The 27,291-nt window shown below is 44.9% G+C and overlaps 1 protein-coding gene across 1 annotated transcript; it reads right to left on the bottom strand.

Annotated features, from left to right (window-relative positions):
• Positions 1 to 1,712: 1,712 nt before the first annotated feature.
• Positions 1,713 to 25,951, bottom strand: LURAP1 (leucine rich adaptor protein 1). The gene is made up of 2 exons (XM_061632862.1): positions 25,051 to 25,951; positions 1,713 to 7,185 (listed from the first exon to the last, which is right to left on the bottom strand). Exons 1-2 carry the CDS (start codon positions 25,249 to 25,251, stop codon positions 6,472 to 6,474), a joined length of 915 nt encoding a protein of 304 aa, XP_061488846.1. The 5' UTR covers positions 25,252 to 25,951; the 3' UTR covers positions 1,713 to 6,471.
• Between the last annotated feature and the right edge of the window lie 1,340 nt (positions 25,952 to 27,291).

Below are 27,291 nucleotides of genomic sequence, written 5' to 3'. Positions count from 1 at the left end.
TTCGGAATTGGAAATCCTTGCTGATGTCCTGCAAATCACCCAGAGATCAACCAGTGACTTATTGGCTGAGTTATAATTCAGACCACTGGGAGGGGTCATTAGGAGTTTGGGGGGGGGAGGTGTCATCAGTATGCTGATGACTCAGCTCTACTTCTCCATAACATCTGAATCAGGAGAGGCTGTGTGGGCCTTGGATCAGTTCCTGGATGCAGTGGTGGGATGGATGAAGGAAAATTAGCTGAGCTGGCAAGACAAAGGCACTGTGAGTGAGTGGTTCCCATGTCTGATAAATTGCTCAATTGCCTGCCCTGGGCAGGGTTGCAGTCCCCCAGAAGTAACAGGTACATAGTCTGGGGATGTTTCTGGCTCCAGCTCTGTTATTGGAGGCTCAAGTAGTCTCAGTGGCTAGAAGTGCCTTTTCTCAGCTGTACCTGGTCAGACATCTAGAACCATTCCTGGACCAGGAGAGCTTGGTCACAGTAGTTCAGGCAATGGTGACTTCAAGACTGGATTACTGCAATGCACTCTATGTGGGGCTTCTCTTACATTTGACCTGGAAACTGCAGTTAGTGCAGAATGCTGCAGCCAGATTGCTGTTGGGGGTGACAGTATGTCAGCATATAACACCTCTGCTCAGAGATCTGCACTGGTTGCCAATTTGTTACCAGGCCAAGTCCAAGGTGTTACTGCTAGTATATAAACCCGTTAACAGTTTGGGACTAGTTTACTTACAAGACTGCCTTACCCTACATGTGCCCACTTGAGTACTTCATCCTGTAGAACACTGTTAGAAGTGCACTTGTAAGAAGAACACCTACTCTTTGAAATTCCCTGCTATTGTAATCAGGCAGGTACCTTCACTGTATTCTTTTCGGTGCCTGCTTGAAACTTTTCTGTTTAGGCAAGCCTTTCCAGATATATAGATGTTGGTCTGTTTTAATCTTTTTCGTTAGTAGCTGTTTTAATTGTTTTAAATGTTTTTAATTACTTGTTTTTCACTATTTTATTGATAATTTTAATGTTTTTTGTAATCCACTGAGAGGTCTTTACATTCAAGCAATATATAAAGTTTGTTAAATAAAATAAATAAAAATAGAGCCCCATGATGACACTTGTGATAATTGGGTCAGAATGGGGATAGTAATGTGTAATGAACTGTGCATCCTACTGAAAGCAATGCAGTGCAGATGGATGACATTTGGGGTGGGCATCCTTCCTGTCTCAACTAGCTTGGCATAAGTGTGCCTGACCAGACTTGGAATGGGGGCAAAGTCAGGCTGTGTAGTGCTGGCAGGCTCTGAAATTGCCAGCACAGCGTGGCAAGACAGGCAGCTCACCTGAGTGAGCACCTGGATGACATGGATTAATTCCTCCACAGATAACCCTGAAGCAGCAGAAGACAAGGTAGTAAATGCTGCAAACTGGTGCAAAAATGCATGACAGACTGGAAAGGCTAGGGTTTCAGTCACAAATGTTTTGCATCCACTGAGACAGCAACATTCGGACATCATGAAAATTTAGTCCAACACTACTTTCTGTTTTATAGAGTAGCTGCCTTTATATCTAAAAGGAAATCTCAGCTAAATCCACAAGCTATAATGTGTCATGATCCATCTGCAAATGATCACGTCTATATAAGAAACCAAGGAGACATCACCAAAGTTAAGATTAGAAAATTTTATTTGATAATATGATTTGCATTATCCCCTGGAATGCCTTGGACTTTTTTTTTAATGAGCCATTATGGCTTTAAAAAGAATCAACCTCAAGAGGCTCGATTCTATAACAACAGTCAGAGGGGCAGATTTATTCCAGACTGTGCAAGAGAAATCTTCATGAGTTATACACTTCTGTTCTCTCTGCTAAGTGTAAACAGTACAAGAATTCTCCTAGGCTAGAATACAGCAATATCCTGCTTTCAATTTTGTCATGGGAATGAGAATATTTCTAAAAGGATCAACATCCTTATGCTCCACCACATGATGTGTACTGTTGCCAGATAAACAATATATTGTGAAACAAGGCAGTTTACCCAGGATGATGTTCTGCACTCTAACAATTTGGAGAGAAGCTTCTGGTCAAATTGGCTAGAGAACCTGGATTATTTTGTTTTATTTGCCTTATCCTGCAGCATACAGCTTTGTTATTTGTGATCCTGTTTGAATCATTTGAGGCTATTTCCTATTCAGGGCTTTTTTCCAGCTATGCACCTGTTCTCTTTGGAGCCTTCTGTAGTCTGGACTGGGCATGTTGATCCAGCTGGGTAAGACTGTCCAGCCTCTGAGCAGGAGGTTAGACATTTGCTTAGATGGTTAGATGAGAACTGGTCCCGGCTAGTTCTCCAATTCTAAATTTTTGGGCACATAGTTCAGGTTTTACAGCAAGTAGGAGTGAACTACATATTTAAAGCAAACTTCAAATTAAACCCAAACGTGGATTGTTCAAATTGAAAATGCCAATTTGTTCTTTGGCTGCTTTGAAAGCAAATGTTTTGCATATTCGAAGTTCAAAGAATCTGCCGCATTCAAGTTCACTGATTTTGAATACACATTTATTTGGATGAAATCAACTATGCAAAATTCATAATGTAGTTTTCAGGCTTTGAAGTGAAAGGTTTTTTTGTATGAATTGTGATGTGGATTTCACAGTGGGCTTTGATTTCAAAACTGGGAGCTGAGATCAGCCAGTATGAAGGGTAAAAAAAATAACCAGTGGTGAATCCAATCACCTTTGCAAGGGTTCCTTCCAAACGTCATTGGAATATATGTTGTCTGAAGTATTTATTGCTATTGTCCTTGTTAAGCCAATAAAATATACTTAAAATGAAACAATTCCTGAATTCAAAGCACCCCATGTTTTCAAACTTGAGAAAAGAAGCATTAAGGATTTTACTGTATTTTTTAGTATTTGTACTGAAACTCAAAACAGGCTACAGGCATTAGACAATATTGCTTGTATAACCTATTCACAACCTTCATGTCATTTACTGGCCCACACCCCTGCTACAAGCTGGCTCTTTGTCCTTTCAAGCCAAGATGCCAATATACTGACATGCATACAGAAAGCTTTAAGGATTGATACCGACCGATAAAGCAGGACAGATCTCCATGCAGAGGGCAGCTACCATTGCTGCTTTTCCTTCTGAGTTTGGATTCTTCATATTTTCAAAACTACATGGTCTCTCAAATCACAACAGCTCACAAAAGAAACATACAAAAAAGACAGACATTAGGGCTAAATCAGATGAGACATCAGCTGTGTGATCGCAATAAACATGTCCAATTGTTAAAATGAATTAAATAGCTTTTAAGTTATTTAAATAGCAGCCATGGGTAGTGCAATCAGGACTGCAGCATGCAGGGAGAGGGATAGTGCTTTTCTATCCCCCATACCATAGTCCCAATGAAAGCAGTGCCCCTCTAAAAACTTGATTATTTGCCCCCAGAGGGTAGCAAGTTGGAGGGGATTTTTATAAGGGCCATAGCATAAGAGGAAAGGGTTTAAGTCCCCTTCCCCATCAGCCACAGTGTGCTATTAATTTTTTTAAGTGTTAATTGCAATCACACAATTAAGCATCCTATCTCATTTGGCCCTTTGTGACTTGGATTATCATGTGAAATAGGAGTGCCTGGCTAGTGGTCTGCAAAAACAAAGTCCTTAAGGTTGATCCACAACTCGACAGTTTGTGGTGTTGTGTGTGGTTTTATCTTCCTCTGTATTCTCCTGTACTGAGATAAATTTCTACAGTTATTTTCAGCATAATTTAACCCTGAGAGTCTGATTGCTTTTCTGCTCTGAGCCACGAACTCAGGTAAGATTGGTCACAATTAAAAGACAAGATTTTGACACACACAAAGGAAAGGGGGTGGGAGGAGAGAATCCTAGGCACAGTCTGGTACCAGCAATGAAAACCTACTGAGCACATTCAAACTAGAATTATTTTGAAACCCTCAGATTACCATTTTGACTATTTTGTCAAAACCAGATTTTAAACACACAGTGAAATCTGCCATATGCTGGATATGTTTATCTTTGTTGCATGAACATGCATAACTGAGTGTGCATATTTGCTGTAAGTTGCATTGCAGCATCAGATCTGAAGCCTTTAATAATGATGAACATACAACAGACATGCAAAATTTAACTGGCCCTTCGCAGAAATGATGGTACGACTGGATGGGCTGATATCATTTTGGCACATAAGGTTTTAAAAGAAAATGTAGCAAGAATATGGATGCTGCTCAAATACAAAATAGGATGGCCATGTTTAAAAAGGACTCAAAGAAAATATCATGAGGTTTCAGAATGTAGAAAAAATTATTTTGAAATTTGCAGGATGAATGTGCATGGTGGCTCAACAGAAGCATTGCAAAATTTTGAAAGGCTACCAGATATTTGGGAATAATGTGCACTGTTGATTAGCATCCATCCACCCTGCTGTTTATAAATTTAACAATCAATGATGTTGGCCAATCAAAAATTCTATCAATGGGGAGTAAGGTGAGATGGGAGTAGCATATGAATTGCCAAACTTTATGGGGAACAGATTTGAGGATTTGGGTCTGAGAGAGTCTAAAACTTGTCCTATTTGGGTCTTAACCAAAGTTACCTTAAATAGACCATTAATTTAAACAAAGCCAGAACTATTTCAGCCTACTCTTTCATTCACTTCATAAAGTAAGAGCAGGATTTAAAATTAGCTTTACGACATTCCCACAAAATCAGGTAATTCCACCCCCCTCTTACTATAGGGTAAATTGTGGGGTAGAAAAGCTGGGCAACTTATTTGAATCCACATCCAAACTAGAGCACTGGAACATCCCAGGTCCCTGGCTGTCTACCTGAAGACACTGACAAACATTTGGAAATGTGTGTGTGAGGGTTGTAACTTTGTCTGGGGCTGACACCTAAAATTTTGCTGGCTCCCAAAAGTTTGAGCACATCCTCAGTTGTTTGCCCCATGATTTCATAAATCAGCTTTCCCCAAGCTGGTGCCCTCCAAATGTTTCCTACTATAACAACAACTTCTGTTGCATCAAGCCAGCACATGGTGAGGATCAGAGATTATGGGACTTGCAATTCAAAAACATCAGAAGGGCACCAGGTTGGTGAAAACTGGCACACAGGTTATCTGGCCTTGGTAGCCTGGCAAAATTTGTGACTGCCAGGGAGGGGCAGTGCCCTATCTCTGACACCGTGTTTTAGCTTTGGAGGCACTTCAGAAGTGCAGCGTACAGCTAAGCATGATTCCTGCTCTGGTTCAAGCTTGGGAGGAGAGCTGGAGCTTCTCTGTGCACTGCCATGGTACTTGGGCTGTCTCAAAGCTTAGAAGTGAGGATGCGGAAATCATCCCCATGAACACGCTGCACTTGGAAGACCCTAGATATACAGTGCAACATGCACATGCTCTAATCCAAGTTTGGGGAACCTTATTCAGACCGAGGGACACATTGTCTTCTGAGTTACTGTCTGGGGGCCAAATCCCAGTAGAAGGTGGGACTAGAGGCAAAAGTGGGAGGAGGAACAAATGTACATTTTACCTTTGTACGGTAGGCTAATTTCTTTGCACCTACCCCTCTATCCTCCATCCAGGCTAGCAAGAGGCATTATCAGAGTTAGAGGACACATTCCAGCCACGCAAAAAGAGTCCAGGAGGGTGCAAAGGAGGACTGGTGATGGGTGTGGCCCAGGGAGAGTCCCAAGGGCCAGATAAAGAAGCCTGGAGGGCTGCATTTGGCCCCTAGGTCTGAAAGGCCCCATCCCTGCTCTAGCCCTTCTCAAAGTATATTTGAAGCATGCTATGACTATAGGGGTGATTCCCTCCCCAACTTTCCTCTGCTCCAGGACCAGGCGGAGGACTGGGGCACATCATGCAGAGTAGAAAGGGATGCTCATCATGGTGAGTCTTGCAAACAGATTTGTGGGATTTGTTCTCCCCGTTTCTTTTTTAAATATGGGATTTAGCTAGAATATTAAGCAAAGGTGGGAATAAGCCCCCATCAGATTGCATAATAGTGAAGGGGATGAAAAAGGAAGTAATGTCAAAGAAGTGAATAATTCTTAGTTAACATGAACATGAATCGGGGACAGGGTTCTCCTGAGAAAAGTCAAGTGGGTTATATGAATGTACACAGGTCTCATTGCTCTTGAGACAAACATGCTTCTCCAAACCTAGCCTATGCCTAGAAGCAGTTATGTGCCGCTGATGACCACTACACAGCTCCCTCAGAAACTGGAAACTACGATTGAAGGACACTGCGATGGCAGGCCAAGGGGTTCCCCAAGAGTTGATGACAAGGAGGAACAATGCAACCATACGTTCTGCCCACCAGCAAATGCAGCCACACCCTTGATCAAACAAAAGCAACTATCTTGGCAAGGAAAGCAGATCACCCAACCCAAAGTGCAAAAGACTAGCTGCATGAGACCCTGCATCCATAACCTGCTGGCCTAGGCAGCAGGTCAAGGATGCTACAAGAACGTCACATCATCTTGAGACTGGACCCACTGCCAGTGGGCATCATACTCCAGGCACCTCCTGCTATTCAACTTGCAGTTCTCCAAGTCACCTTTGCTATTCCTAGAGGCCTTTGCTGCTGGGTCACCTTTGCTCCATTGTTCTGCAGCTGCCAAGGTTAATTTAGCTCCAGTGCTTTGCTCCAGCCCTGGAACCTGTCCACCCAAAAGCCCATTGGCCACTGGCAGTGACTGCCCAACAGCTTTGTTTTGCTCACTGGAACTTTGGCTTTTAACCAAGCTGGGGACCCTCTCAAGGTACACTTTGCTTTTCTCCTGCTCTCTCTCACCCTTGGCAGGAAAAGCCTTATCTGGGTCAGTCTTTGTTCTTTCCAGCTCGGCTCTGGCCAGCGGCCTGCCTAGGGTGGATGACATTATGGGATCTGTGGAGGAGCCTTGCCCATAGTCATCCATATCATCAGCCAGTGTGTCCAGATAGCTCCCAATAGAGATACTGTCCAATTTGTCATTAGGGTCTTGAAGGCTGTTCCAGCTGCCCCGTTGGGATGTCTCTTGACTCTCCACTAGGCTGTACTGGCTGCTGGTGAGGCTGCTGCAGCGGCTGGTCAGCATCCCTTTCTCCTCGAGTAGCCACTTCACAGCCTCTATGCCCTCGTGCACAGCTACGAGTTGCTGTAGGATCTTGATGTCTATTGCTCTGAGGTAGGCCTATGGGAGAAGAAAGAAAATACAATACCGAACTATTAGCCGCAGGAGGTATTGAAGAGAGGACCTTCTAGAAGGTGGCATTCCTTTATATTTGTATAACATAGGAACCTGCCTTATTCTCAGCCAGAACATATTATTCAAGTAATTAGCAAAATGTCTTGCCTGCCCGCTTGAGCTGAACCAGAATTCATAGGATGTTGCCTTATACTGTCAGACCATTGGTCCATGTGGCTCAGTTTCATCATTCTGCATTGACTGCCAGTGGCTCTCCAGGATTTCCAGCAGGTTTCTTTCCGAACCCTACCTGGAGATGCCAGGGATTGAACCTAGGACCTTCTGCATGCAAATCAGAGGCTATGCCACCTCCTCCATTCACTTTCCCCATTCTTTGAGAGATGAGTCCTAGAATGCAGAGGTATTGGCCCATAACTAGACCTTTCCCTGCCTTCTTGACCCAGAGCAAATTACAGGCTTGCTGCCAGAGAGCACAACCTGAGACCAAGCCGTCCCCATCTCTCTCATTAGTGGTTCTGGGTACTACATGGGCCCTTAGTCCCATTTCAATGCAGCCACATTCCTTCCTACCTCTCAGCAGCTCCCTTTCTTGTAACTCACTATATTCATCTAGTTTCCTACTTCTTCCTTTGCTCTTTCTCTCTCGCTTGTCTTGTGTTTGTAGCCTGCAGTTGCCCTACAGCTGCCTTCTTTGGCATTTCATCCCTAACCTCATCAGCCTTTTAGCACCCAGCACAATGGCCCAAAGTTTCCAAGAAGGACTCAAACAGGCTCAATTCAACAGAAAAGAAGAGCTGAAGAATAAACTCTATACAGAACAAGAGGAATGTCTAGCTTTGTTAGAGATAAAGATCACATTCAGTTAATTGTGACGAGGGTTGCAGTTAAATCTTCTTGCAGTTTTAGTTCAACAGGGAATTCATCATTACCAACCAGCTATGTGATGCCCACTTCAAATCCAAACATACTAGTCTTCTTCAGGCATTTGCTTGAAGGTTTAAGAGGTTAAATGGCGGAGAGAGGCACTGGCATGCACCCAAGCCTGGCATCTAATACCTTCATATGCACACGATCTCAGACTTCTGCTTTTCCTGTGAAGGTCTGAAGGGGAGGGTTACGTATGAGCTGCTGAACACAATTAGAAGTCTCTGCACAGTCAGGAACCTGAATAAAGCAGTGGCTTCCAAGTGAGCGTTGGTGAATGTGCATAGAAACCCCCTTCAGACTTTTTGCTCAACAAAAGGCCTGCATATGCATTGCATGCATGCTCTCAGGGCAACCCTTGAAATGGGCTACTGAAGCTGCTGTACGAGAAGCCAAAAGGGGGGAGGGGGAAATGCCAAGTGCTTGAAATGGATGTAGTGACAAAAGAGGAGTCACTGCAGTGTCCTATGAATCTGGTGAGAATTTGCTTTTCAAACCTGCCCCCAAGGAAGATACTGTTCTGAAATGTGTTGGACCTGGAATAAATTTCACTTCACCCACCAGTTTCTTTCTTTCTTTTACCTGCCATTGGTTCTTTCCTGGTTAGGTGTTTGGTTTTCTGCTTCACGCGGAAACCCTTTGTCTATAGCTGCACACCATTCAGAACTTGCCATTTTTACATGCCACTTCCAACCTTCCCCCCCTCTCCCCACGCAGTGGCATGGTGAAGACTGGAGGCCTTTCTGCACAGAGAGCCTGGTGGCAAACTGCTCCCCACAAGGAGCATAATCCAGCATTCTTTGGTTTTAAAAAACAGCTGCTTAGCTTTATGGATCAGCCTACGGTTTCACTAGCAGAAAGGAAGAGCTGCCAAAGCTCTCCCAGTTGTACACTGCATTTGCTCTTGCACGTGGCCAGCACCAAAACTCCATGGCACAGTCACAGAAGGCAGAAGAGAGGCAAGGATCTTGAAAAGCTAGCAAAGGATTTGTTTAGAGAAGTTTTGATTTATTAGACTTGATTCAAAGACGGCGGTATTGGAAAATGATTCCAGCTGGACAAGATGCCGTTAAACTAGTTGATGAGGCATGTGAGCACCATGGACAGAGGGGAATGGTTCCAACGCGAAAAGTGAAAAGAAAAAGGAGGAATTTTTTTTGCTAGAGACCAAGTGCACTACCAAAGGCAAAGATAAACCCATCATGGAAAGCCGTCAACTAACAGCAGCTTTACATAGTATGACTGCTGCAGGCAACACCAGTGTTACGCTAATGCTTCCCACAGACAGGAAACATGGAAAGTATGGATAGAATACATATGTTGACCTGCATCTTTAAACATAAGAGCGTAAGAAGAGCCTGCTGGTTTAGGCCAAAGACCCATCTAGTCCAACATCCTGTTCTTGCAATAGCCAACCAGTTGCCCATGGGAAGCCCGCAAGCAAGACCTGAGTGCAAGAGCACACTCCCTCCTGTGGTTTCCAGCAACTGGTATTTGGAAGCATACCGCCTCTGACTGTGGAGGCAGAGCACAGCCATAATGGTTAGTAGCCACAGATAGCCTTATCCTCCATGAATTTGTCAAATCTTCTTGTAAAGCCATCCAAACCCCTGTGTACACACATCTGGGAACCCTGATTTAATCAGGGTGCATAATATTACTGTAATGCGCTCTTGAAGGCTCTTGTAATGCCCTTGAAGACAGTCCGGAAACTTCAGCTAGTGCAAAACGTGGCAGCCAGGTTGTTGACGAGGACCTATCGGTCCGCGCATATAACACCTGTCCTGGCCCGTTTGCACTGGCTACCTATTTGTTTCCGAGCCAGATTCAAGGTGCTGGTGTTGACCTATAAAGCCTTACACGGCGTGGGACCGCAATATCTTGTGGAACGCCTCTCCCGCTATGAACCTACCCGTCCGCTTCGTTCAGAATCTAAGGCCCTCCTCCGGGTGCCAACCCATCTAGATCCCCGGAGGACTGTTACTAGATCTAGGGCCTTTTCTGTAGTGGCCCCCGAATTGTGGAACAGCCTACCTGAAGAGATCCGCCTGGCGCCTACAGTACTTTCCTTTAGGCGCCAGGTTAAGACCTGGCTATGCTCCCAGGCATTTTAATGTTTTAATCTTTATGTTTAATGTTTTAGCTTAAATTTTGCTGATACTTGTTATTGATTTTATTGTAACATTGTGTTTTAACTCTGTTTGTACACCGCCCAGAGAGCTATTAGCTATGGGCGGTTTAAAAATGAAATGAAATAAATAAATAATATTCAAACTGTGTGTGGTTACTTCAAGAAGCACCAGTGTGACACTAGTGTTCCTGCAGCTACTCTAACATGAAGAGCTCCTCAGATGTATATATAAACATTTACGTCCTCCTTTTCTTCTATAAGGATCTGTGCTGGATCCTTGCCCTTCTTGGCTAATAAAAGCTAGCAGGGATGGAACAGCCAGCTGGGCCAGGGAAGTGATTAATGCCTCTCTGAGAGAGGGTGGGGTCCCTGGCTGCCTGAAAGAGGCGGTAGTGAGACCACTCCTGAAGAAACCCTCCCTGGACCCAGAAAATCTTAATAATTATAGGCCGGTGGCAAATGTTCCATTCCTGGGCAGGGTCCTTGAATGAGTGGTGGCAGGCCAGCTCCAGACACTCTTGGATGAGACCGATTATCTGGATCCATTTCAGTCGAGTTTCAGGCCTGGTTTTGGCACTGAAACAGCCTTGGTTGCCCTATATGATGATGACCTCTGTCGGGAGAGAGACAGGGGGAGTGTGATTCTGTTGATTCTCCTTGATCTCTCAGCGGCTCACAATACCATCAACCATGGTATCGTTCTGGGAAGACTGGTTGAGTTGGGAGTGGGAGGTACTGCATGGCAGTGGTTCCACTCTTACTTGGCGGGTCAGCTCCAGAAGGTGATGCTTGGGGAACATTGCTTGGCACCCTGGACTCTCCAGTATGGGGTTCCGCAGGGGTCAGTTCTGTCCCACATGCTGTTCAACATCTACATGAAACCGTTGGATGCGGTCATCCGGAGCTTTGGAGTGCACTGCCATCAGTATGCTGATGACACGCAGTTTCTCCTTTTCATCTTCTTCAGGTGAGGCTGTCAATGTGCTGAACCAGTGTCTGGCTGTGACAATGGACTGGATGAGGGCTAATAAACTGTGGCTCAATCCAGACAAGACTGAGATGCTGCTAGTGGGTGGTTCTTCTGACCGGATGGTGGATGTCCAACCTGTCCTGGATGGGGTTGCACTCCCCCTGAAGGAGCCGGTTCGTAGCTTGGGGGTTCTCCTAGAACCATCTCTGTCACTTAAGGCTCAGGTAGCCTTGGTGGCATGGAATGCCTTCTACCAACTTTGGTTGGTGGCCCAGCTATGCCCCTATCTTGGCAGGGATAACCTGGCTTCAGTTGTCCATGCTCTGGTAACCTCCAAGTTAGATTATTGCAATGAGCTCTACGTGGGGCTGCCTTTGAAGATGGTTTGGAAGCTGCAGCTTGTGCAAAATGCAGCGGCTAGGTTGGTAACAGGGACCAGACGGTTCAAATATATAAAACCGATTCTGGCCTGCTTGCATTGGCTGCCTGTATGTTTCTGAGCTCGATTCAAGGTGCTGGTTTTAACATATAAAGCCTTACACGGCTTAGGACCACAATACCTGGTTAGGACCACAATACCTGATGGATTGCCTCTCCCGACATGAACTGACCCGTACACTACGCTCAACATCTAAGGCCCTCCTCTGGGTGCCTACTCGGAGGGAAGCTCGGAAGATGGCAACAAGGGAGAGGGCCTTCTCAGTGGTGGCCCCCAAATTATGGAATGATCTTGTTGACGAGGTGCACCTGGCGCCAACACTGTTATCTTTCCAGCGCCAGGTCAAGCCTTTCCTCTTCTCCCAGGCATTTTAGCATGTGTTTTTAAATTGTTTTTTAAAAACTGTGTTGTTAAATTTGTATATTTGTATATTTGTTTTTAAAGTTTTTAATTCTTGTAAACTGCCCAGAGAGCTTTGGCTATGGGGCGGTATACAACTGTAATTAATAACAACAACAACAACAACAACAACAACAACAATAATAATATAAACTCAAAGTGACCAACAACAACAGATACCAAAAATTGGTATCAGTGATGAATATTAATATTAGATAGCTAGATTCAAAGGTATTCAATGGAGAATAATTAATGCTATACCAGGTCAGTTGAATGTACATAGTGACATGATATTATATATTTTTATACTGCCAGACACAAACGCAGAACAGTCCTCAGTTGAGAGAAGGCAAAGTTGACCATGGCACCTGGATGGGCACTTAAAAGGGATCAGTGAAAAGTAATCATGCCCATTTTTCCTTTGAAAATTCTCTACAGCAGGGTCACCAACCTTTTTGGGCCAGTGAGCACATTTAAATTTCTGGGAAGGGGCTGTGGGTGTCAGTCACTAAATGGCTGCATGGCAAAAACACAAAATCGATTATCTTCTGAGACCTTTTGCAGGTGCCACTGGAGGTACTGCAGGACACACTGGTGCTTGAGGGCACTACTTTGGCTCCATAATCAGGTCTTGGGTGGCAGATTTCAAACCATTATACGAAGGCTCAAAGTGGCAAAAGAATATCTGCATACTAGTAAGTTTGTACTTCCATTGCAGTTGATCTCAGAAAGGGGAAGTCGCAATGAACAGATGGAAACACTGTGACTAAGAAAACACTTGTCCAGGAAGCAGTTTTTGAAAACCAGGAAATGGTTTGACCTGCGGGACATGGATCCTATTCCACAAAGTTGTAGTTCTATTTTTAAATAAAGGCAAATAAACAGTCAGCAGATGTTCTTAAAAGAGATGTGAATACTTTGTAGTAGCAATTCCCAGTGGGCAGAATGAATGTGCTGTCTGAAACTGGATGGATGCAGGCAGTGAGGGTAGGCTTCCAAATTGTTCTCCAGAGCCTCCACTTCCATTGTGCATTGGTATATTTTTAAACATGTTAAGACCTTAATTGTTATGGGTTTAAAGAAAATAATATATATATATGAGATGTCCATCTGGACCTTTGAAAAACGTCTGTGCTGATGTTCCCATAGGACAGCCTTCATCAACCTCGCGCCCTCCACTTGTTACTAGAGTACACTTCCCATCAGCCCCAGCCAGCATGGCCAATGGTCAGAGATGGTGGGAACTGGAGTCCACCAACATCTGGAGAGTACTATACTGGCTTAGGAGCTAGCAACATAACTCCATGGCATATCATCTGTGCCCAGGCATAAGTTATATTTGGCTGATTAACAAAAAGCAGAAACTTTCCACAAGCTAATAGGAAGACCAATTACTTGGTGAACCTATTCTGTAAACACTCCCAATTTTGATGCTGGCAGATGGACCATCTGGGTCATAACTGGGCAGCTGCTGAGTTCTTTGAAGTTCCTTTTTATGGTTGTGTCAAATTAATTTCTAAAACAAAAAGTTATTTAAAAAGACATGATTTAATGTGAGGATTTTAAGCCAACAGCTGATTTCAGTGAAAAAAAATACAAGCAACTTAAAAACTGCCATTCAGTGAACAGCAGGTGAATGATCAATTGAAATATAATTTTCTTACCTTTCTATCCCCCCCTTCTTCCATCATGGAACCCATCACCCATCTAGGTACTGACCAGACCCAGACCTGCTTAGTTTCAGCCCTGTGGGACTCCCTACCAATAGAGGTTTGGCAGGAACCATCCCTTCCTTCAGCCAAGTGTCTCCTGAAAATGGAACTTTTTAAACAGGCCTTTTAATATAAATGTTCTTTTCCAACCAGTGCAGTACTTATGGATATTTTTATTATTATTATTAATGATGTTTGAATTGGTTTTTAACTCTACCGTGTTTCTGTATGTTGTAATGCCACCTTGATATTCTTTTATGAAAAGTGTGGCTTATAAATATTTTAACACAAATAAATAAACAAACGAGATGGCCTCATGTGCCTTCTTGATACAGTGAGGCTTTAAGGTCACTAGGCATGATACCAAGTACAGGTTCAGAAAGCAAAGGTTCTTGCCCTAAATATCTTGCTTTTAAGTGACTTACTTTTGAGTACATATTGTTAGGTCTGGACTGAAAGATTGCAGTTAAGTCCTCTGACAGGGATGGAACCATGGCTGTAATAAAAGTGAAAAGTGGTCGCTTGAAATTGCTGAGACCATTTGGGTATGTACAGTCATATATGGAAGACAATCCCACCACACTAAGAGCTGCATTTCTAATGCAACACTATTAATCCACATTTGGGTACATTTCTAGTGTTGTGCAAAAAGCCTAATCTTGTGTAAGGTAATATGTGTGCATGGCAAGCACAACATGGGTGGGGATACTTTCACCCTGATCTAGCTACAAGCCATGTACATAGAAGCAAGCTTCCAGCCACATATCCTGAGATGGGTAAGAAACCTCTTGTGCAAACCAGTGTTTCACACACGATTTTCACACACCTGCTCAATCCAACTGCCAGAGCTGTGCACACAAAGTCCTGGTCAGAAAATTGCCAATTGCATCAATCAGGAATTCAAGAAAGAGATCAAGGATCTGGGATCAGTTAAATAACTTACCTCTTTGTGAATCATACATACGCATGGAATGTTGGAGGGAGTGGGGAATAATGGTTTCTTTTGAGGAAGATTGTTTGTATTTACTACTGAAAATGCATAAATAAAACTATTAAAAAATAAAGATCTGGGTTCAGTATATTCCTGTTCCCTGACAAACAGCTGATTGGTACAATTGCCAATTATGTGAAAGGACTACATGCACACAGTCGACTACTGCACACATGCATACATGGATCAGGGCTATCGTACAAATAGTTTCAAGAGGATTTTCAGTGGTTACTGAGGCAACATGAAATGCTTTGAATACTCAGAAACTACTTGTCATTTATTTATTTTACTTTATTAATTAATTACTATCCTGCCTTTCCTCCAAGGAATTTAATGTGGCATACATTGTTCTCTCCCTCTCTATTTAATCATCACAATATCCCTGTGAGGTAGGATAGTGACTGGCCCAAGGCCACCTACTGAGCTTCATGGTTGAGTGAGAATTTGAAACCTGGTCTCCCAGGTCCTAGTTGGGCACCCTAACCACTATTTTTGTCCTAAAAGCAAGCACCAACCGTCCTCCATGTAGATAAAAGCAACAGTAGAAGGGGGTTAACCCTGTCATCCCCATGCTATACTCCAATGCAAATGTCCCCCCATACACACAGCTCACGTTAGCTACGGATGGGGAGAAGTAGAATTGTATTGTAATAGGGAACCCACACTGAGGAGGCACAGTCTCCACACATACTCCACACATACACCACAGTCATTATCTAAAGCAGGGAGATTGCAGCTGCTTTTCAGACAAAAATGTTTTTCTGGAGATCCAGTCATTGATCTCTAGCACACACAATATGTAGTTTGGGTATAAATCAACCTCCAGAATTAAGGTCCAAATGAAAGACTGGGAATCTAAGCTGAAAGATAGGATAAAACCAGAATATTAGTCATGTTGGATAGTCAGAATTAAATATCCCTGATCCCTGTGATGAAGCTGAGACTAAAGGAAAGGTAAAGAACTTGCCATTTGCGTGTTCTACCCTTTTCTTGCTTCCTGTTGAAAGTGGCAACCGGGTTACCAGTGAGTATCCTGGTAATTACACGGCTGGTATAGCACAGTGGGGAGGAGAGCCTGGCTGGGAGCCCAGAGTTTGTGAGTTCAAATCCCCGCTCGTGTCTCCTGGGTGTCAAGGGCCAGCTAAAGGCCACCCCTACAGTGAGTGGCTCAGGGGTTACGTGCCCTGCCACCTGTGCAGCCGTGGGCAAGCTGCATAGTCCCAAGGAGCCCAGTTGCCCCCCAGCTGGCAGTTGCGGACAAGGAAGGGGCTGGCTTGTGCAGCTGTGGCAAGCTGAGCAAGCCCTAGCCAGCTGGGGAGGACTAGCCTCAGAGGAAGGCAATGGTAAACCCCCTCTGAATACCGCTGACCATGAACACCCTATTCATAGGGTAGCCATCGCAGAGCTTGGAAAAGTTACTTTTTTGAACTACAGCTCCCATCAGCCCAAACCAGTGGCCATGCTGGATGGGGCTGATGGGAGTTGTAGTTCAAAAAAGTAACTTTTCGAAGCTCGTAAGCCGGGATCAACTTGAAGGCAGGCCACTTCCATTTTCCATCCTGGTAGTTGCCCACTCAAATGCACTCAGGTCCTGCTTGCGGACTTCCCCCAGGCACCTGGTTGGCCACTGTGAGAAGAGAATGCTGGACTAGATGGGCCACTGGCCTGATCCAGCAGGCTCTTCTTATGTTCTTAAATGCCCTCTCATTGCCCCTTATTGTCATTTCCTGTTCTTGCCAGTAGGGTGTGTGTGGTCCAAATCTCTGCACAATCATGAACTCACTAGCGGGCTTTCAACCTCTCATCTTCAATACAGGGCTCACCTTACAAGGCAGGGGTGGGGAGCCTGCAGTCCTCCAGATGTTGCTGGATTACAGCTCCTATTATCCCTGACCATTAGCCATGCTTGCTGTGGGGGTTGATGGGAGCTGGAGTCCAGGTTCCCCATCCCTGCTGTAAGGATTACTGAGGGGGGAAAAGAACCAAAAACGGTTACTGAGGCAAAAAAAAAAGGATTACTGAGGCAACATGAAATGCTTTGAATACTCAGAAAGTACCATATAGGTTTTTTATTATTATTATTGGATGGGCTCAAGGTCTAAAGCTTGACGTAGTATAGTATTATTATTGTTATTATTATTGCTGCTATTACTACTAATTACTGTTGTTGTTGTTGTTGTTGTCATTACCCATTCTTTTTGATCCTGAAGGACCCAACATAACTTATAAATGGCAAAAAATAATAAAACTATAAAACAAAATTCAACAACCAATAAGAATAATAAGATCACATAACAATATATCATCAGCTATGTGAAATATATGAGTCCAACTTTATTTAGTCCCATTGCTTCTTTGGAACACCCCCCCATCTCTAGATACATTTAAATGGAATATATCCCACTGAATTCAAACAGACTTAGAGGACAGTAGCAACCAGTCCAACACAATGGCTAAGAGTAGTAGCTATGAGGCAAGAAGTCCCCAGTACATCGCAGCTGTAACTCAAAAGGTGGTCATAGGTAACCCACACTTTCTATCCCCATGTCTGCATGAGGACAGTGATACTGGGCCATCATGAGCCATCTGCAAAACTTTGTAGAATTCACTACAGCAATTATAGCTAGCTACTCAGCCTGGGGTTAGTGACAATGCCCTTTGGGCAAGCAGCTTGCCAGACAATTGCTCAATCCATAAAGATGTGCAAATAGCTACAGAGACTATGTTTTGTTTTATTTGCATTTATATGGAAGGCTGTGCCAAAGGCTCACCACTTGGAAATCAATCTCCGAGATTAGCACTGTGGCATTGCTGTGAACTAATGTATACCAACTGTTTTCTTTCCACATTTCTCAGCATCCTTGCAACTAAGTCAGCATTTGATACTACACAGATGATAACTGAAGCCAAATGCAGTCTTTGACATCCCCCAGTCTTTCAACCAGTTCAGAGACCTTAAGAGCATCTTTCTCATGCTGTGAAACAGATGTGTCCCTTACACAAAGAGCCAGCCAACTTGAGGAGGACAAGAGGCTGCTCCCTTGCATACTATTTTCCACCTGGGGGAAGCAATCTAAAGATAAACCAAATTTGTTATTTTTCTCTTTTTGAAGGCTGCTGCCGATAGTTATAGTTGGACAAAAAGTTGTATAACTCGCAGAATCCTAGAAGTGAAAATCATCTGAAGGTTATACTCCCAAGATTTGCATGGCAATAGTAACTTATGCTCTAGTAACCTCATGGTTGGATTACTCATTCATTGGTGATCACTCGTGGCCAAGTAAGATTGCCTTCCAGGGTAAGGTCAGTGGGTCCGTAAGTGACTGTGGAGGCCAATTCTGGATCCACACAGCCTCCCACAGTGAGGACATAGGTTTCCAGATGGAAGATGGTCACGATGAGGATTTGCTTGACGTGCCTTCCGCTTAGCTCGTTTGTCCCTTTTGCCCTGCACTCGTGCTTCTTAAAAGTCCATAGCACCTTTGATAATGGCCGACCTCCAATTGGGACGCTCATGGGCCAAGGCTTCCCAGTTCTCGATGCTTATGTTACATTTTTTTAGATTAGCTTTGAGAACATCTTTAAACCTCTTTTGCTGTCCACCAATATTCTGTTTTCCATTCTTAAGTTGGGAGTAAAGTAACTGCTTTGAAAGACGGTGATCAGGCATTCGAACAACATGGCCGGTCCAGCAGCGAATGGAAATGGGCAGGACTGTGAAATCTGGAAGCCCCTAGTCATGGACCGGCACATGGGCAGTGGATACAGATTCAGTCGTCCTGGCTCAAGGACCGAGGCAGTTGAGTAGTTCGGCAGCTGTATTCAAGACTGAGCAGTTCTATTCAGGATCCACTTTGCTCACCCCGTATGGGGAAGGGGCTAGAAAGGGTGCCCTAAACATAGTCTGCCTCATCTCTCTCCCTGACTGGATCACCGCGTCCAGTGGGGTCACCACTTAGCGTTTGCAAAAGACAAATGAACTTTGGAACGTGGAATATACGGACATTGCTGGACGATACAGACAGTGAACGTCCTGAACGCAGGACTGCCATCATTGCGAGGGAGTTGAGACGTTTTAATATTGACATAGCAGCACTCCAAGAAACTCGAAGAGCAGGAGAGGGACAATTGAAGGAAGAAAAAGGAGGTTACACCTTCTTCTGGAAAGGACTGCCTGAACAAGAAGGATGAATACATGGAGTAGGCTTTGCTATTAAAAATGATCTTGTGAAGCTCTTGTCAGAAGTTCCTACTGGCATTAATGAACGACTCTCAACTCTCCGATTAAAACTCGCCCAAAACCAGCAGACAACTATTCTAACTGCACCAACATTAGATGCTGATGAAGACATCAAGGAAAATTTTTATACCCAGCTGGACACCATCTTATCAGATATACCTGAGGAGGATAAAATTATCCTCCTGGGCGATTTCAATGCAAGAGTTGGGTGTGATTTTGATTTATGGCCAGAAACCATTGGGAAAGAAGGAGTTGGCAATAGCAACCTGAATGAAATTCTACTTCTGACTAAATATGCAGAGCATAATCTTGTTATCACAAACACACTCTTTCGCCAGAAAGATAAATGTAAAACATCATGGAAGCACCCTCAGTTGAAGCACTGGCATCTCCTGGATTACGTAATTGTCCGTGCCAAAGATCGTTGTGATGTACTCCTCATCATGACGAGTGCCGATGACTGCTCGACAGATCACTGATTAATTCGATCCACTATGGCCGTTAATATTGTTCCTCAACGTAGGCTCCAAGGAAGAAAACCAAGGTGTAAAATGAACATCCACGCCCTTCAAGATCCTATTAAGCGAGCCTGCTTTCAAACAACTCTCAAGAAACATCTACCTACGGAACTCCCTGAAAACATCGAGGAACACTGGATTAAACTGAAGACTTCCATTATTGCAGGATGTGAACAAACTATTGGATACCAAACTAAGAAACATCAGGACTGGTTTGATGAGAATGATAGTGAGATTGAACATATCATTGACAAGAAAAGGAAAGCCTTCCAGATATGGCAAAAATACATTAACTGTGCTGGTAAGAAAAAAAATCTATGCCAGTGCAAAGGCTGAGGTCCAGAGAAGAACTAGAGAACTTAAGAATGCCTGGTAGATAAAGAAAGCTCAAGAAATCCAGCATTTTGCAGATGCTCATGATGCACGGGGCTTTTTTAATGCCACAAAGGCCATCTACGGACCAACAAGTTATGGTACAAATCCCTTACGTTCAATAGATGGTACCAAACTTCTAAAGGACAAAGAGTCTATTTCACTGTGTTGGAAAGAGCATTACCACAACCTCCTTAATCGTAACTCTGTTGTGGCTGGTGAGGTCTTCTCGCAAATCCCACAACAACAAATTAGAGATGAGCTTGCAGTATCCCCTAATTTGGATGAAGTCAGTAAAGCCATTAATCAAATAAAGAATAACAAAGCTAGCGGTCCTGATGGGATTCCTGCTGAAGTCTTTAAAGAAGGTGGGCCTGAATTTACACAACAACTTCATAAGCTCATCGAAAAAATCTGGATGAGGGAAGAGATCCCAGAAGACTTTAAGGATGCCATAATTATCACTCTTTTCAAGAAGGGTGATAGAATGCACTCTACGGGGGGCTGCCCTTGAAGGCAGCCTGAAAGCTGCAGCTGGGGGAGAATGTGGCTGCCTGGTAGCTGAGTGGGACAGCAAAATAAGAGCATGTAACACCTATTCTAGAAGCATTACCTGTGAGTTACTGGGCCCCATTCAGGGTTCTGGTATTAGTATATAAAACCTTAAAGAGCTTGGGGCCCAAGTACTTGAAGGAGCACCTCCTCCAGCCTGTTTGTTAAGATCTGCAGGGAGGTGCTGCTCACAGTCCCTACTTGGGTCATTATTTAGGGACACGGGGCAGGGCCTTCTCTGGCAGCACCCCAACTGTGCAAGTCCCTCCCCTGGAACTACATTTGCCTACCTCGCTTTTAACACTCAGGCATCAGTTGAAGAACAATTTGTTTACCCATGTCTTGGTGGGATCACAGTGTAACGCCCAACAGTACTGATAATTCTGAGACTGCATTACAGCTTATTAATGGAGGCTTTTGTAATACAGTATATGTATTTAATTGTTTGGTTGTGTATTGTTCCTATGGGAAGCCATTGCCAGACTATAGTGTGCTACAAGCAAGGAACAGTACTGAGCACTGTGCCCCATACCAAAGATGCCTGCAAGACAAAGAAGTTTAGCAAAGCAAAGCAAAGCAAACGAGACAGCTAAATACACTCTGCCCCCACCCCAAAAGTGGGGAAATAGAAAGAGTAAAGTTGGTAGATTTTTGATGAGAGCACAAAGAAAGAGCTTACTGTCCCATGCCTGGCAGGGCTAATTTGACGATTTCAGACAACTATATTAGTGCAGTTCCTCTCAGATTGCCCCCAAACAGCAGTGATTTAGGCTGTAGTCATACAACACTTTCCTGGAAGTAATGAGATTTACTTCTGAGTAGACATGCATAGACTTGCACTGTGAGTTTGCAACAACATTTAGCCTTTATATTGTATAATTCAAAGCATTTCATAGACATTATGTTAGTAATCCTTACAACACTCTTGTAAAGTAGACCAGTGATATGATCCCCAATTGCAGATGAGAGGCTGAGAGTTTGTGGCCTAGTAAGATCATGACTGAGATGAGATTTGAGCCACGAGCTTCTCTGTTCATAGTTCACAATCTTAGCAACTATACTATACCAGCTTCTGCACACACACACATCAAATTTATTTAGTGTATAGAGACAGAAAGAACACATCCCAAAAGTGCAGTCCCATGGAGTACAATCCTATGCAATGCAATCCCTATGCACCCTTACTTGGAAGTAAGTCCCACTGCATTCAGTGGTGCTGACTCTCAAATAAGTGCAACCTTCACTCTTCAGCATCAGTCTGCCTTTCCAATACCACAAAGAAAAAAGAAGGGGGAGGGAGACAATGTTATGGAAAAAGTATGTGATGAATTAGTCCTTAGTCCCATTGAAATCAGATTTCAACCCGAGCACTGCAGCTGAATTCATATGGTAGCTCCTTAGTTGGTCTGTGAAAGTGGACTTAGAAGCTGAAATACTTTCCTGCCTCCAGCATCTTAAAGGTCTTAAGAGTGGGAATGTGGAACCTGTGGCCCTCCAGATGTTCTTGCTCCAACCCCATCACTTCCAGCCAGCAGGGCCAGTGCTTAGGGATAGTCTTTTAAGTTCTGACCCGCATGAATATGATGCTGACCACTCAACAGCCCGCTGTCACGAATTTGCTCGATATTTTGCAGAAAAAGTCGCTCAGATTCGCTCTGATTTAGACGCCAAAATTAATACAGTCTCTGTGGATGTAACTTCGGCCTCTACTTGTATAATTAGAATGGATTCCTTTCAACTTGTTCAACCCGAGGATGTGGACAAAATCCTTGGAGAGGCGCGTCCTACCACCTGTATGTTAGATCCTTGCCCATCCTGGCTTATAAAAAATGCCAGAAAGGGACTGGTCGAGTGGGTCAATGAAGTGATCAACGCCTCTCTACAACAGGGCAGATTACCACCCTGTCTAAAGGAAGCTGTAATAAGACCTTTGCTGAAAAAATCCTCCCTTGACCCCTCATTATTAGGTAACTATCGTCCAGTCTCCAATATTCCTTTTTTGGGCAAGATAATAGAACGAGTGGTAACTGCCCAGCTCCAGAGATTTTTGGATGAGACGGATTATCTAGATCCATTTCAATCTGGTTTCAGGCCCGGCTATGGGACTGAGACGGCTTTGGTCGCCTTGGTGGATGACCTACGCAGGGAACTGGACAGGGGGAGTATGTCCCTGTTGGTTCTACTGGACCTCTCAGCCGCTTTCGATACCATCGACCATGGTATCCTCCTGGGTCGCCTCGCTGGGATGGGACTTGGAGGCATGGTGCTACGGTGGCTCCGATCCTTCCTAGAGGGGCGAACCCAGAAGGTGGTTATGGGGGATACCTGCTCGACCCCTTGGCCATTGACCTATGGGGTCCCCCAGGGTTCAGTCCTGTCCCCCATACTATTTAATATCTACATGAAACCGCTGGGAGAGGTTATCTGGAGTTTTGGGGTTTGGTGTCACCAATATGCGGATGACACCCAACTCTATTCCTCCTTTCCACCTAATGAAACCAAGGAAGCCGTCCAGGTCCTAAACCACTGCCTGGTATCAGTGATGGACTGGATGGGGACGAACAAGTTGAAACTAAATCCTGACAAGACAGAGGTGCTCCTTGTCAGTCGGAGGGCAGATCAGGGAATAGGGATTCAACTTGTGCTGGACGGGGTTACACTCCCCCTGAAATCTCAAGTTCGCAGCTTGGGAGTACTCCTGGACTCGACTTTGAGCTTGGAGGCACAGGTCTCTGCTGTGGCCGGGAGTGCCTTCGTTCAATTAAGATTAGTGCACCAGCTGCGCCCATTCCTTGACCTGTCAGACTTGACTACGGTAACACATGCCTTAGTTACATCCCGATTAGACTACTGTAACGCGCTCTACGTAGGGCTGCCCTTGAAGACTGCTCGGAAACTTAAATTGGTACAAAGAGCGGCAGCCAGAATGTTAACTGGAGCTGGGTTCAAAGAACATACTACTCCTTTGCTATACCAGCTCCACTGGCTGCCAATCTGTTTCCGGGCACAATTCAAAGTGCTGGTTTTGACCTACAAAGCCTTATACGGCTTAGGTCCAGGCTATCTGTTAGACCGTGTCTCCCTCTATGAACCTGTCCGGATTTTAAGATCATCCGGTGAGGCCCTCCTTACTATTCCATCTTTCTCGCAAGTTCTTCTTGCTGAGACACAGAATAGGGCCTTTTCGATGGCTGCCCCTAGATTGTGGAATTCCCTCCCTAGCGAGGTTCGGTTGGCTTCCTCGCTATCATCCTTTCGTGCCCAGGTGAAGACTGTTTTATTTAGGCGGGCTTTTAACTGAAAATGTTATAGTTTTAATCTATTTTGATTTAATCTATTTTTAATTGTTTTTAACATGTATATTGGTTGTTCTGATTGTTTATTGTTTTAATTGTGAGCCGCCCTGAGTTCCTCGGAAGAAGGGCAGGGTATAAGTATTTTAAATAATAATAATAATAATAAATATATGAGCTGTAGCCCAACAACATCTGGAGGGCCACAGGTTTTCCACTCCTGTCTTTGCAAGTCCACAGCCAATCTCTCAGATGAGGAGAGGGTAGGAAAATACAGCAGGAGGAAGAGCTTGACCAAATTCTCACTAGAAGTACAGTTCCAGCAGAATCACTTGCAACAGCCCAAACATGGTGTGTGTACATTAGAGATGAACTGGTTGTCTGCGACCTGAGGTTCAAGAGGAAATAGCCAGAGGCTGAATGGCCATCTATCATTGATGCTGTAGTAGGGCATTTCTTGCATCAGCAGGGGGTGGAGCTAGATGATCTCTGAGGTCCCTTCCTTTGATTCTAATCATCAGATACATGAAGTAGACTGCAAAAGCAATGGATACACACACTGAGGTACAGTAGAAAGTAAACAAGAAGAAAATGTAAGGCAATGAATCTATGGAAAGTCTCCAGCACTGGGTGAACTGTCCTCCCTTCCCAGCAAAGAGATGACCTGCACTTATTGTCTTCAAACATTTAGGATCAGAAATTTAGCTTGTCACCCCACACTGGAGGGCAACAGAGAGGCAGAACTTGTAAGGATAGTTGCCCAGCACATCTGTCACATCTGTGTGTGTGTGTGTGTGTGTGTGTGTGTGTGTGTGTGTGTGAGAGAGAGAGAGAGAGAGAGAGAGAGAGAGAGAGAGAGAGAGAGAGATGAAGTGGGGGAGGGGAACCTGAGACATTATCTCAGAAAGTGAGCTATCAGGAGAGGTCATGCATCTTTGTGGGTAGAGCACACACCAGCCTGCCATTCACTAGGTTCTGGGATTTCCTAGCAAAAGGATCTCTGCCAGAAGATCCTGGGAAAAGACCTCTGCCAGTCAGAGCAGACAGCACAGGGCTGGAATGACCAATGGTCTGACTAAATAGAACACAGTTTCAGGGGTTCATAGGAAGGCTTTTTTGCACCACTAAGAGAACTGTCAGGTGAGGAAGGAATAGTTCCCCTTCAAAGGCCCAGGGCAGGGGGTGTTCCTAATCCTAGCGATAAAAAGAAAGGCGAGGGAGTTTGGAATTGTGTGTTTCCCTTTCACCCCAGAGGCAATCCCAAAAAGCGAAGAAGGGTTGTTATACCACCCGGCAGGGCAGGACTCACCAGTTCCAGCTTCAGAGTCTTGATCTTCTCTCCCAGTCCGTGGCGCAGCCCCCAGCTGGGGCTGCTCCGGAGCACATAAGCAGCGGGGTCCTCCTTTAGCCAGCGGAGCAACCCGTCGGGGGGTTTCTGCCCTACTTTGTTCTCCAGATCCTTCAGATCGGGGGGCAGGGGTTGCTCAGCGCAGCTCCCCGGAACCTCCATGCCCAGGAGACGGGCGCTGCCTTGGGGTGGGGGTGCTGCCTTGAACAGCAGGAAGCGGAGGAAACCCTCAAAGTCGACGCGGGCGGGATGTACAGGCGCTCGCAAGCACCAATGCGCCCCGTTGCTTAATTAAGAAATCGTCAGTTCAAGGCTCGGGCTGAAACTGTAGGAAGGCGCACCCCAAAGATCTGGGGCGAGGGGTGTCAACAGACAGCAGCAGTATGAAATATCAGAGCCTCCCGCCCCAGAGATTCGGGGTGGGCCTTGGCTCCCAACTCCGAGGTCCCACTACCCTCCCTTTTATCATATTCCCCGATGTGGGATTTTGCCTGTTACGAAACTCTGTTTGCTGCTTTTTTCCCCTAAGAGAGGCCGAGGACAACCGCCGCCCTTGAGTTTTCCTTCCAGGACTTTCTAGAGAGGTGGACAGCTACTCCCGGATGAGTCGACAGGGATCATATGCGAAAAGCACCGATTCCCTGCAAAAGTTGCCGCTCTCTGCCACAGCAGCAGGAGAGCGGGGAAGGGCTCTAGACGGAATTGCGAGGCTGTCCCTCCTCCAGCCAGCCCCAAAGGACAAAATCGATCCCTGCCGTGTCTCTCTCTTCTCTTTAGAGGGGTCCCCGGTGCGGAGCCATCCAGCAAAGGGAGGGCTCGGAGTGATGTCCCACGCTGCTGCTGCTGCTCCAGCATTTCCCACCTGCCTGGGCAGAGATAGGAAAGCACAATGCAGAGGAATGATGAGCCCAGCTACCGTAATGCACCTCAGATAAGCGCACACGCTTCTACCTTATTTCCCCGAATGGAGAGCAATTCAAATAAATCACAATTATGGGCAGGTTGGTTTGCCGGACACTGAAGGCTGAATCTGTACATCTAGTTTAGCATCCTCACTTTCTAAGCTTCTCTGTTGCCCGCTCTCCCTCCACCCTAATCATTGCTGGTCTTTTATTTCTTTTATTACACTGACAACTTGCCTTTCTTCCAAGATTGAATTCAAGGTGGTGTGCATAAGGTTCCCAGGTGACCTCCCTACCAAATACTGACAAGCCCCCAAACCTGGTTAGCTTCAGCAAAGTTGCTGTTTCATCATGTGCTGTCAGAACATGTGCTAGACGTGCTCCATTTATTGTTCAGCTAGTATAGTTTGGACAGAGATCCTGACTGGAGACAGACAGCAGTTTTTAAAGAGAAGTTAGAGAGCCCTATTCAATTGCATGCATTTCATCCTATGTGTGCAAACTAAGTGACAGGCAGCCAAAACAGGAGTTTTGAGTGGGGGTGAACCTCCAAAATTCCTTCCTACTCTAAAATTATATGATGGTATTAAAGACTTGGATCTCTCTGTTGGTATCCGTGTCACCAGCATCAGAATGAAGCATTCTGCCCATTCTAGGGTTCTGAAGGGTTTTAGTCATTCTCAGTCCAAAACCTACCAGCAGATTCTGCCTTACTGATTTATATGCAATAAAGAGTCCTTGGGGAAGAAGGCTGGAGGTCTTTTTATTTTTCTCCATCTCAGTTGGAGACATGAATAACAAATCTAAAATTAGACTCAGATAGCATCAGGTAAATAGGCTCGCTCCATAGCAGTGGTAGGGAACCTTTCCCATCCCAAGGGCCACATTCCTTCATGGCCAACCTTCCAAGGACCATATTCCAATCATAGGCTGAACCAGAGGCAAAAGCAGGCAAAGCAGCAGATGTGACTCTTTTTCCCTTTGTACAGTAGGCTGCATTTCAGCTACCATGCAAAAGCCAGAGGTTTCTATACACACTCATCCACACCCCTGCCTCTCTGCTATTCAGGCAAGCCAGAGGCATCACCACAGTGCAAGGGCACACTCCGCCCAGAAAAAAGCATTTAGGGAGGGTGTGGAGCAGGGTGGTCAAGGATTTGGCCTCAGGAGAGTGTGTGGGTCCTGGGGAGAGTCCCAAGGCCAAACAGAGAGAGGCTTGGAGGGCCACATTTGGCCCCCAAGCCTGAGGTTCCCTATCCCTGTTCGATAGCATGAACTGCCCCCTGAACTCAGATGAAAG

Source organism: Rhineura floridana, chromosome 6, assembly GCF_030035675.1.
Source record: "Rhineura floridana isolate rRhiFlo1 chromosome 6, rRhiFlo1.hap2, whole genome shotgun sequence".
Lineage (NCBI taxonomy): Eukaryota > Metazoa > Chordata > Lepidosauria > Squamata > Rhineuridae > Rhineura > Rhineura floridana.
This window is presented reverse-complemented; position numbering and strand designations above follow the sequence as displayed.

Coding starts and splice junctions, on each gene's coding strand:
- LURAP1 (XM_061632862.1), bottom strand. CDS start 25,251: ATGGAGGTTCCGGGGAGCTGCGCTGAGCAACCCCTGCCCCCCGATCTG. Junction 7,186..25,050: donor AGACTCTGAAGCTGGAACTG/GTGAGTCCTGCC, acceptor CTTCTCCCATAG/GCCTACCTCAGAGCAATAGA.